This window comes from Mustela nivalis (assembly GCF_964662115.1).
Source record: "Mustela nivalis genome assembly, chromosome: 2".
NCBI lineage: Eukaryota > Metazoa > Chordata > Mammalia > Carnivora > Mustelidae > Mustela > Mustela nivalis.
The window spans coordinates 164024034-164037192 of record NC_139021.1 but is presented as its reverse complement, the minus strand read 5'-3'; the positions used below and the strand labels follow the sequence as shown (position 1 = coordinate 164037192).

General features: G+C 39.6%; 1 protein-coding gene across 1 annotated transcript in view; it reads right to left on the bottom strand.

The window, feature by feature from the left end:
• The window catches only part of LOC309856630 (uncharacterized protein), a 405331-nt gene extending 393018 nt beyond the window's left edge, over positions 1-12313 (bottom strand). Inside the window, exon 1 of the mRNA XM_082717952.1 lies at positions 12127-12313. Within this exon, the coding sequence (XP_082574078.1) occupies positions 12127-12293 (167 nt within the window). The 5' untranslated portion in view covers positions 12294-12313. The remainder of the gene's footprint in view (positions 1-12126) is intronic.
• Positions 12314-13159: the final 846 nt, after the last annotated feature.

The following is a 13159-nucleotide window of genomic DNA, read 5'->3' as shown; positions in this document are numbered from 1 at the left end:
AAGTTTGTGCTGTATTAAACTGCTGTCAACAACTCTTTTTTTCTCTGAAAAAAAAAAAAAAATCACAAATTCTCAACTGCTGAATCCAAAGCAAACTCTAGCTTAAAGTTACTCAAGGCTCTTTCCGAAGTGGCTCCCAGCTTGTACTGTCTCCTCTCCTATCACTCTCAAATCAAATGCTTGGCTTCAGCAGGTTCTCTTTCTGTGCATCTCCGTGCTCTTGTTCCTTCTGGGTTTCCTACTTGGGTCACTGTTCTGTATCTCCCTATGAAGATTCAGTTCATTATTGAAGGCCTCGCTCCAAATTAAATCCCCCAGGTCACACCATCTCTTACCCATGTATCTATGCCCTAAGCTCTATGGAAGTCTATTGATACTCACTTATTTTGCCCCAAATTCTCAGGCAATGTACTGATTATTCTTTTTTTTTTTATTTATTTTAAAGACTTTATTTATTTATTTATTTATTTGAGAGAGAGAGACAGTGAGAGAGAGCATGAGCGAGGAGAAGGTCAGAGGGAGAAGCAGACTCCCCATGGAGCTGGGAGCCCGATGTGGGATTCAATCCTGGGACTCCGGAATCATGACCTGAGCTGAAGGCAGTCGTCCAACCAACTGAGCCACCCAGGCATCCCCGTAGTGATTACTCTTATTGGAGTGTTCAGAGTGGGTCTAATTGCAAGCAGTATCACCACACAAGCTTGAATCCTGAAAGTCACTTGTAGTGGTTCAATAATATATCCATAATTCTTCAATCCTGCTCTTTTCAAAAACTGAACCTAATTCTCATCCTCTTGAGTCTGGTTGGGCAGGACTAAGGGACTTGTTTCTAATGAGTAGAATAGGGCAAAAATGACAATGTATGCCTTTTGAGACTGGTTCAAAAAAAGATATTACGGGTTCAAGCTTTCCTGCTCTCCCATCTAACTTGTCTTTGAGAAAGACATCTGTCATGTTGTAGGGACACTCTCACAACCTTACGGAGAGGTCCATGTGTTGAGGAATATGAAGCTTTCTGCCCATAGCCAGGTGACTGAGCCACCTTGGACACAGATTCATCTCAGCCCCTGAGAAGTGTGAAGCCTCAGCTGACATCTTGATTGCAACACAGTTGAGAGGTCTCCAAATTCCTAACCTATAGAAACTGACAGACTGTAAATGTTGGTTGTTTGAAGCTGATAAATTTGGGGGAAATTTATTTTGCAGCAATAGATAACAATACAGCATCCATGACTCTTCCTCTCATCATTCTTATACATCTTCTTCATCACAAAGGCTTGAATATCTGTTCTCCAGAATATATCCAAAAACCATTTACTTTTCTTCTATCTCCACTGCCACGATAGTTGTCAGTCTCCATTGTCCTTCACTAAGGCATTATCCTTCCAACCATAGTTCCTGCTTTCATTATTTACCTCCCTACCTACCTTCCAATAAATCTTTGACATGGCAGCCAAAGGGTTCTCTGTGAAAACTGAAGTTATGTTCTACAAGGGCCAAAACTCATACTGTGGTAGGCAGAACTCTAAGATGGTCCCAAGGATTCTTGTCCGCAAGAATATATGCCATGTAGAATCCTGCCCTTCCACAGCTGGCAAGAGATTATGATGGATTTCACTCCTGTGATCAAGTGATATTGCAATGTAAAGGTAAAGGGATTTTGCAAATGACAGTAAAGTCTCCAAACAGTTGATTTTGGGTAATCAAAATTATGAATATTCTGAGTGGGCCTGACCTAATCAGGTGACTCCTAAAAAGGGACTGGGCTCTTCCTGAAGGGACAGATTGGAAGCATGAAAGAAGTTCCCCCACTCATGATGAAGAAGTCAGGTGTTTTGTTATGGAAAGGGTCATGTGACAGGGAATAGTGAGTGGCCTCTGGTTGTTGAGGGTCTTACTATAAAAACCTGAATTCTGCTAACAACCAGTGAGGTTGGACAAGGGTCTTATGCCTCAGGGGAGATCATAGCTCTAGATGATCCCTTGATTTCAGTTTTGTGAGATCTGAGCAAAGAACTTGTCCATACATTGCTTAGTCTGTTGACCCACCAGAGCTCTGAGGTAATAAATTCAGGTGGTTAAGCTACCAAATCTCTTACACAGTGATAGGAAACTAATAGGCACGCAAACCCCTTCACCACCCAAAAAGACACAAGAGCATTGGTAAGTAATCCACAGGAATAATTCTTTTTTTTTTTTTTTTTTACAGAGAGAGATCACAAGTAGGTAGAGAGGCAGGCAGAGAGAGAGAGAGGGGGAAGCAGGATCCCCACTTAGCAGAGAGCCTGATGCAGAGGCTTAAGCCACTGAGCCACGCAGGTGCCCCTATTGGGTTGATTTCTACATTTGATTCAGCAACTTTTTCTTCACAGTATTGCATCTGCATATAATTTATCACTTTATCTTTATACTCTTCACAGTAGACTGCTTATTGTATTCCAGAACTACTGAAGTGCACTAAAAATATTACCTCATTTAATCCTCTTAACAAGCCTAGGAGGTTGATACTATTATTATCCCCATCTTACAGGAAGCTGCAGTACAGAGAACCCTTACTCTCAACCACAAAGTGTTGGGGCCAGGGAGAGACTAGTTCATTAGGTGCCATCACCCAATATTCATTTAGGGACTGAGGATAGCATTCCTTTCTGGTAGTGAGGATGTGGCTGAAACAATGAAATTAAGAAAATGGGAATACCTGCCCCAAACTACTAGAACTCATACCGTAATATGGCAGGATACAAAATCAATGTACAGAAATCAGTTGTTTTCTTAGACACTAACAATGAAAATATAGGAAGGGAAATTAAAGAATCGATTCCATTTACTATAATGCCAAGAACCATAAGATACCTGGGAATAAACCTAACCAAAGAGGTGAATGATCTGTACTCAAAGAACTACAGAACACTCAAGAAATAAATTGAAGATGACACAAAAAATAGAAGAGCATTCCATACTCATGGATCAGAAGAATAAACATTGTTAAAATGTCTATGCTATCTAGAGAAATCTATACTTTCAATGCCATTCTGATCAAAATTCCACAGGCATTTTTCAAAGGGCTGGAACAAAAAATCATAAAATGTGTATGGAAACAGAAGAGACCCCAAATTGCTAAGGAAATGTTGAAAAAGAAAAACAAAACTGGGGGCATCACATTGCCTGATTTCAAGCTTTACTACAAAGCTGTGATCACCAAGACAGCATGGTACTGCCACAAAAACAGACACATAGACCAGTGGAACAGAGTAGAGAGCCCAGATATGGATGCTCAACTCTATGGTCAAATAATCTTCAACAAAGCAGGAAAAAAAAGGAAAAACTAGACATTGGAAAAAAGTCTCTTTAATAAATGGTGCTGGGAAAATTGGACAGCTCTGTATAGAAGAATGAAACTCGACCATTCTCTTACAACACACACAAAGATAAACTTGAAATGGATAAAAGATCTCAACGTGAGGCAGGAATCTATCAAAATCCTAGAGGAGAACACAGGCAGTAGCCTCTTTGACATCGGTCATAGCAACTTCTTTCAAGATATGTCTCCAAAGGCAAAGGAAACAAAAGTGAAAATGAACTTTTGGACTTCATCAAGATCAAAAGCTTTTGCACAGCAAAGGAAACAGTCAACAAAACAAAGAGGCAACCCACGGAATGGGAGAAGATATTCACAAATGACACTACAGACAAAGGGCTGATATCCAAAATCTATAAAGAACTCCTCAAACTCAACACACACAAAAAATGGCAGAAGACATGAATAGACACTTCTCCAAAGAAGACATATGAGTGGCTAACAGACACATGAAAAAATGTTCATCATCATTAGCAATCAGGGAGATTCAAATCAAAACCACATTGAGATACTATCTTACACAGTTAGTTACAGTTAGAATGGCCAAAATTAACAAGACAGTAAATAACACATGCTGGAGAGGATGTGGAGAAAGGGAACCCTCTTACACTATTGGTGAGAATGCAAGTTGGTGGAGCCCCTTTGGAAAACAGTGTGGAGATTCCTTAAGAAATTAAAAATAGAGCTTCCCTATGACCCTGCCATTGCACTACTGGGTATTTAGCCCAAAAATACAGATGTAGTGAAAAGAAGGGCCACCTTACCCCAATGTTCATAGCAGCAATGGCCATAGTTGCCAAACTGTGGAAAGAGCCAAGATGTCCTTCAACAGATGAATGGATAAAGAAGATATGGTCCATATATACAATGGGGTATTATGCCTCCATCAGAAAGGACGAATACCCAACTTTTATATCAACATGGACGGACTGGAAGAGATTATGCTGAGTGAAATCAGTCAAGCAGAGAGAGTTAAATATCATATGGTTTCACTTACTTGTGGAGCATAATGAATAACATGGAGGACATTGGGAGATGGAAAGGAGAAGTGAGATGGGGGAAATTGGAGGGGAGACAAACCATGAGAGACTGTGGACCCTGAGAAGAAAATGGGAACACCTGGAAAATGTGAACCTGGTTATTTTCTTGCTTGGAATATTTAGGTCCCCCCCCCAAGTATATTTTTGATAAAATTTGAAACATTTACTTTACCTCTAAGCCAATGCATGATGTGGTCTTTTCCTTTCTTAGCAGCTATATTTCATGTTATGTAGTTGATAGTTTGTGAACTCATAATTCAACAGTCAACAAACATAGCAATTGCCTATGAGTTATTCAAACCTCAGTTAGAGTGACAAATTTCTGTATGTGGAACAGACATATATTGAACACTTACTATGTGCTAAGTCAAAGAAATTCAAGAATGATTATGACATGGTCCCACTCTCAAGCTGTCAAGTAGAAAGGATGAACATATAAGTGCTTAGAGTACAGACTGATAAGCACAGGCTAGAGAAATACAAATATTTGTAGAAAGGACATTAACATTTAGCATGCTTACCTGTTTTAATGCAGAAAGAATACACAATGTGCAATACAGTATGATAATGTTTTGATATTGGCTCATTAATTATGACAGATGTACCCTACTAATATGAGATGTAAGTAGTAGGGGCACTGGCTGCAGGGATATATTGGAACTCTGCAGTATCTTTGCAATTTTTCTATAAATCTGGAACCATCCTAAAATTTTAGAAAATATTTAAAAAAAAACAAGTCAGAAAAATACATGCATGTCATTTTTATTTCCTCTACTTTGAAGCCAGGAAAACAGAGACTCTGAAAAGCTTGAGGCTTACCAAGGTCAAATGGCAATTGAAAAGCAGAACCATGACCTGAGTCCGGTCTCATTGTACTTTAATGCTGACATTTGAGTTATTTTCCTAAAAAGAATCTCCCTCGAGAATCCACAAGTTCTAATAGAACAACTAGAGTCCCCAATGGATGAGCTCATTTCTCTTGGATGCTGCTCTGAGTGTTTAAGGTGACAAAAGACATACGCTGAGCCTTAGGAATAGATGCTAGGAAATGCTAGGAAAGCCCAGCCAGAGTAATCTATAAAAGAAATAAACATTTACAACAACAAAGCTCAGAGCATTTAAAGCATAGTTCTTGCTATTAGCTGTTTGCAAAGACCATAAACTCCACAAGGACTCTGAAATGCGGACTCTGACTTATAACCCCGATAGTACTCCACACTGATTACATATTGGAGGTACTTAAGAATATTCATTGATTAAATACATCCATCCTAAGTACCATAGTCGGTAAATCAAAGACTCAAACGGACAGTGAGAGAAAACACAGACAGAAGTCCACAGACACATTTTCTAACTGTGATAACTCATGCTCGATTCTGCTGGGCTCCTTGTCCCTTTCTCCTACGCTGAGGCAGTTTGCTGCCACATTATAAATAAAATCCACTTATAATTTTTCATAAAATGATGCTTTTTATTTTTTTTTCTGTAAAAAGCCAGGAAATCAATTTTATTTTGTGCCTCAGAGCATCAAGGGTTCCTCTTGGGACCTTGCCTGCCTGAAGTAGCAAGCCTCTTGATGTCTCTCTGGCCATTCCTGTAAAAAGAGTAGCCTTTCCCGTGGATTCCATGAACAATCATTTTCTGATTGACCATTCTGAGCCAGGCTCCAGGGTAGGGACCAAATATACAATGGTGAAAGAGACACAGCTTCTCCTTCACAGAAGGCAGCTTTTTGTAGGACAGAAAGGGTAAGTGGTGGGACAAACAGATAATCACAGGTGTTGCACAAATAATGACAGAAGTATCATCCTGAAAAATGCCGGGGGGGGGGGCGGTGTTGGGGGTGGGCAGGGGTCCTCTCTCTTCTGTGTCTGAGAAGAAATGTAACTGAGAGACATAAGACTCGGAAAAATGAAGAATTTTTTTTTAAGAATGAAGAATTTTTTTTTTAAGATTTTGTTTATTTATTTGACAGAGAAAGACACAGTGAGAGAGGGAACACAAGCAGGGGGACTGGGAAAGGGAGTAGCAGGCTTCCTGCTGAGCAGGGAGCCCGATGTGGGGCTTGACCCCAGGACCCTGGGATCATGACCCGAGCCCAAGGCAGATGCTTAACTGACTGATCCACCCAGGTGCCCCAGGAAAAATGAAGAATTTTAAAATTCATGTTTAATTATAAAAAAGTCCTCCACCAATATTTACAGGGTGGTGTTTCAGTGGAGGGAGCAGAACAGATGTGTGGCTTCTGTGGAGAAGTGAACCCTGAGAAGACAAAGGGCAAAGGAATGATTGACCCACACATGCTCTGTTTTTTTCTCTCTTATTATTCTCTTTTCTCTCTGACCGATCACGTCAGAACATGTTTCTCTCCTAGGACAGTGTGAGGCAGCAGAAAGCTGGGAACATCCTTCCAGTGAGTGCAGAGTGAGGAGGGAGCCGGGAAGAAAAGATTACCAGAGGAAGGTACAGTTACATTAGGCGGAGAACAATGAATGGTAGTTAAGAAAGGGAAATGGAGAATAAGACCTCATCATACAATGATTTTAGGTCATGTGAAGTGTATTTCCCCCTCATCCCCTAACTGTAACTATAATTTATGATTTGGGAACGGGATGTACATCTATCGGATTTGCATTTTAAAAGTAGATCTTTGGCAAAAGAATAGAAAAATTTGATTTTTCCCGTGGCCTGGTAAGAAATCATGGCGGTTTGTATCAGAGTGATGATTGGGAAGAGCAAGAATGCTTTGTCATATTCGAAAACTGGCTGCGGGGGAAATAGAAAGACTAGTTTATTGAATGTGGGAAAGGTGGTGAGGTCAAGGAAAGTACTAAAGGCCACACCCAGCACTCTAGTCTACATAAGATGAATGACAGTCCCTTGAACCAAAAAAGGGACCCTGGATGAGGAGTGGGAGGGAAGGTATGAACTCTGCTTTAAACTGTTTCATTGGGGCGCCTGGGTGGTTCAGTGGGTTAAGCCGCTGCCTTCGGCTCAGGTCATGATCTCAGGGTCCTGGGATCGAGTCCCGCATCAGGCTCTCTGCTCTGCAGGGAGCCTGCTTCCTCCTCTCTCTCTCTCTCTCTGCCTGCCTCTCTGCCTACTTGTGATCTCTGTCTGTCAAATAAATAAATAAAATCTTAAACTGTTTCATTTCAACTGCCTTAATGATATCCAAGGAAATGGAAGGCAGGCAATGGGGTCATATATATTAGGATCTTGGAGGAGTAAGTGTTGCTTCTTGTCATGACTAATTTTGGGTTTGCCTTGCCATCCCCTACATGGCTTCCCTGTTTTTTCATCACCTGTGTAACCAATCAATATATTGCATTTTCTTTGACCTAAGTCTGTACAGTGGTATCTGTTTTCATGGCTGGACCCTGACTGAGGGTCTAGTTTGAGCACAGTGCTGTCCCCACAAAAAAAAAAAAGGGGGAAAAGTTGGAAAAAAAAGACACTAAGAAAGTTCAAGAAGAGAATCTGAAAGTACCTGAAGTACCTGGTGCCATAAAAAGCAAGAAAAAGTGCTATTTCACTAAGGCAGTAGGGAAATGTACTAAATGCTGATGAGGTATGAAAGACTCCTGAACTTAGTAAGGAGGACACCTTGTTCGCATCGACAGATCTGGTAGAACGGTGACTGCAGAAGTCAGACTTAGAATGGGTTGAAGAAGAGCACGATGAGAAAGCAAGAGGGTGAGCATGTTCCTTCAGCTACTGAGTAGTTTGGTTATAAAAGGAGAGAAGGAGAGAGATTGAGATTGAGGGAGAGATGATGGAAAGAGAGAGAGACAGAGGGAGAACAAGCAGGCCCTGCTGTCTGTGAGGGTTTGTTGTGGCTATTTATGTTCAATATATTTCATTTAGTTTGGTTTACTGGTTTGATGGCTGATTAGTTTTGTTTGTTGCCGTGAAAAATTACCACAAACTAAATTAACTTAATTAATTACCACAAACTTAAACTAACAAACTACCACCCGTGTAAATAACACAAATTTATTATGTTACAGTTCTGTAGAGCAGACACCTGATAAGGGTCTCACCAGGCTAAGATCAAGGTGTCTATAGGGCTCTGCTCCTTCCTGGAGGCTCAAGGCAGGATCTGTTTCTTGACTTTTCCAGCTTCAAGAGGCCACCCATATCTCCTGGCTCATGGTTCCCTTTCTCCCTCTTCAAACCCAGCAAATCCAAATGGAATCCTTCACCACCATGACCTCTTCTTCTGCCTTCCTTGCCCACTTCCGAGAACAATTGCCACACAGCAGGCCTAACCTGGATAGTCCAGAACAGACTTTCGACGTGAGCTAATTACTAACTTGAATTCCAGTTGCCATGTAAACGAATATATTCACAGGTTTCAGAGAATAGGGTGTGAATATTTCGGGGGCACATTATTCTGCCTACTACAAAAAAAAAAAAAATGGACCAGATATTAATGCTGCGGAGTCCTTAAAAGGAAGAGATTAGAAATACGAGAAGGAAGGTAGTACCAGGGCGAGGTCCCCTTCATCTAAAAAAGTAATCCAGTAACTACTAGGATACAATTTCGGAGCATAACGCGTGGTGGTCAGGAAAGCTCTCATTTGAAGCTTCCTTTCTGCTTCATGAAATGTGAAGTTAAACCATTGCTTGAAGGAGAGAAGGTAGAGGGGAGGGCTCGGGCATCTGAGGGGAGTGGAGAAGATGTGGGACCTCCATGAGAAGTGAGAGAGACAGCTACAGAAGCAGAAGCATCCTGAATGCCAAATAGCCGATCCCAAACATCACGACCAGAATGACAATTTCCCATGATCTCTTTTCAGTTCAACATTTGCTTTTCACATAAATCAACCTAAGTTATCTCCAAGTTTGTCTTCACTTTGTGAAGCGCTGATATGATACCTTCGTAGAGAAAGTTCACTGGTATTGGAGGCACATAAAGGATGCCACGTAATCATAAAACTGAAATGAACAAAAGAAAGAAACAAACACGTGCTGGAGAAGGAAGCCTGGAAAAGGCAAGGCTGGAGTTTCATTTTTAATTTTTATTCTGAGCAACTCTGGATCCAGAGATCTGAGTCTCCTGAAATAGTACAGAAATGCCTTCTATGGGAATCTAAGAGAAAGTGCCAGAATGAAGCTTCCCTGGGGTCTCTCCTTATTTGTTCTTCAGCATTCTTCCTCTTCCCCCATTGAACTTTCCTGTTCCACCCCTCACTTTGAGAAGCATCGAGGGCCCCCCCCGGGCTGCGCTGTCTTGAAAGCCATAACTGCTGTGCTTGATCACTGACAGGAAATTTGCCTAAAAACCGAAAACCGTAAAACAGGCTTGGCCTGAAATCCTTATAAATCGCGTTGAACTTAAACGCTGCACATTACTGAATCTTTCATCTAAGGGAGAATAAATTGTTTTGGTACCAGGAACCCGGAAAAGGAAGGGAGAAGATAAGATATTTGAACAGAAAGCTGACAAAAGTTTCTTTGATACAGTTCCTGCTGACACCCTGGGCAAGATGTTCCTTGTGTAAGACAGATCACAAACTGCATTAAGAGATATTATGCTGTACACTCCAATTAGTATCACTGATATCCCTTTGCTAGCTCACTGTCCAAAAAATTAATTTTATTGTTTCCAGAACTTTGAACAAACTCATATAATCCTTCAAGCAGACGTACGAGGCATTAAAAACCACAATTACATTACTTCAAAGCCATAATTTAAAAGTTTGGTCCTAGTTCCAGGTCTACCATTGATTTCTAAGAGAAACACAGCTCAGATCTGATTTAAGCCCTAATAAATTACCAGCTTTGAGCAAAATAAGTTTAGCTTCCCATAAAGAATAAAACGGGGTTTTATTGTAAGAAAGGGGGAAGACTAAATGATTGTAAATTTGTATTGCATTTTTATAACCACTTGGGTTTGAAGTCAAATATAATTTGACATTTTATTGATATTTCCAGTGTTTAAAGCTGACAAGAAGTACATTAAATTTTACCATGTAAATCTGATATGACAATAAAAAGCCTTTTGCACTTCTCATTGGAATTGTTGCAGTAAAATGAAATAAGGAGTACTATCAAGAAAATGATTTTTTTCCCCCTTCTGGAAACCTTTTTTTAAGAAAAGATGTCAGGAGTGAAGATGTCCTCTTTTCTACTGGAGTAGACTTTTCCTCCCAAGTGGTAACTCTCTCAACATTTGTGAGTAGGCCCCAAGATAGGCCCTATGCCTCCTATTCTGTTATTCTTCTGACAATAATAATAAGTGATTCTAACAATCTGTACCATTTTCCTAGGGCTGCTGTAACAAAGTATCACAAACTCAGTTGTTTAAAACAACAGAAACTTCTGGTCTTACAGTTCTGGAGCTAGAAGTCCAAAATCAAGATGTCAGCCCGGCTAGACTCAGGCCATGTATTTTCACCATAAGCCTCTTTGCTGTAGACATCTTCGTTGCAGGAATTTGTGCAGCAAATATTTTCATTGTATAACTAACTGGCCATAAGGCAATTTTGCCACAGAAGATAAAAGCAGTAACTGGTTGACAGTTGGATTTGATAGTTCAGCTTCATCACCTGGGGACAGTTTGTTTTACTTTCCCGTTGGCACAGTCCTCCTGTTTTTCATTTATATAGATCTTAACCTTCGTGATGGTCTACATGGTGGCCTAGTTTTGAGCCCACATTTCCCACAGAACTTTGGAATGTCATCAGTGGACATGTGGCCAAGAACGAACCACATGAAGGCCTTCACAATGCAACACTTTCACAATGCAGCACCACTGCCAGTTACAAATACACATCCTACTATTTGGAAAAGGAGATCTAACTTAATTAAGAAAGAAATTTCAGGAAAAAAAAAGTGTGATGCCAAATATGGAGATGAATAAATAAATAAAAATGAATGTATCATACTAAATTGAATAATGAGGGAAAGATTTTGCAGACAAGTGCTTAGGTACAGTGTACAAAACAAAGTCAGTTATTTGTACAGTATTCCCGAGAATCTGTACTATACATTTTGAAAGTACTCAAATATTTTATAGTTTGCCATAAAATCTTTTTAATTTTTTATGTATTTTCATGTCTCGTTAAGTCATTTTTAGTGAATGACCCCCTTTTATTTTTAATGACTTTATTTTTTTCAGCAAAAGTGCCTTTGGGCCAATTAGTGATGGAGCATGTATGTGTGTATACACACACACACACATATGTATATGTATATACACATACGTACACACATATACACACACACTCACACATATACACATACACACATGCATATAAATGTGGGTATGAGTATATGGTTGTGTATGACCAAGAGAAAGTTCAATATTGCTCTGAAACAAATGGATATCACTTATTTTATTTTCAACATTAGAAGTAGCCATTAGAAAGACTTTTGGGAATTTTTCAAAAAATTAGGTCTACATGCAATGTTATAAGCTTAAAAAGTACCTATAATCAACAACATCAGTTTCCAGTTGTCTACTTGGGATTACCCATTTTCTGTATGTGTATCTTATGGTTGAGGACTTACCTTTTTGAATGTATTGCAAAAATGCGAATATCAGGATTTTGTCTCCTTACTATGAATTTTATGTTTACTTCATCTGTGAAATCTATAATAGTATATATTCCATAGAACCTTCACTAGTATAAATTAAAAATTTATTTGCACATTCGCCTGGAAGGACAAGGTATAGATATTTGATTCAGCAGCTCTATAGCAATAGCAATAAGGACCTACCTTCCTTGTGCTAGCCTCGCCTGGTCATCAGAAAGTGGTTCTCCACAATACCCGTAGAAATGGCCTTCTTCTTCTACAACACAAGAGAGAGAAATATGGTACAGAACCTTTCTCAAAGAGTGAGAAAAACTTTCCCTCTCCAGGAAACTTGAACAAACTTCATTCATATCTTAATAGTCCATGTCTGTATACACGCCTGTGACAGAACACAACTATGGCTGAAGGATTGGATCATCGGGTTAGTCTCAACCTGAACTTAGTGCTTTGACCCATAGCCCTAGCCACAGAAAAACATTCAGCTTTGCCCAGATGTAAGAGCTACATTGGTAAATACTGTGCCCTGGTAACCCACAGCCTTCCTGAAGGAGACATATTGCATCACTTTTATTTCCTAATATTTCATTATGAAACTTCAAACATAAAAAAATGGAAAAAGTTACATTATGAACATCCACCTACCCATGGTATAGACTGTACAGCTGAAAATTTGTTCTATTTGCTTTATCACCTATCTAGCCATCTCTCCATTGCATTAGGTTTTGATGATCATATAAAAGTATCCATGCTTACAAAATCCAACCTATTTCTAAAGTCAGTTACATTTGTATGAGCTTATAACGCATTTGTTCTCAAACTCCTTTCACAAGCTAAGTGAAGTTTGATCATCAAGCCATGCAATTTATATTCACAGCTCAAAATGTTAAACTTCTAGAGGAGTAGTTTTGGGCACTGAAGTTCTGATTCTAGTGAATCATGTTTGGATAATTCTTCTGCAAATCAAAAGATTCACAGTAGATCTTGCCATTTATATCAATTTTCTTTGATTGTGAATTCAACACACCCACACATTAAAAGGCATCTAAACTTATTATAGCTTCCAGTTTCTCAAAGATCTCCCTCTACAAAACTTGATCACTTTTTACTGATTCCAATGGGTTTCATGCATTTGTTCTTCTAAAGCACAGTTCGATTATTCCCTCCCTTCATAGTGCTCCCAGAGTCCTACATTTAGCCCTAGGCTAATCTGTTCACC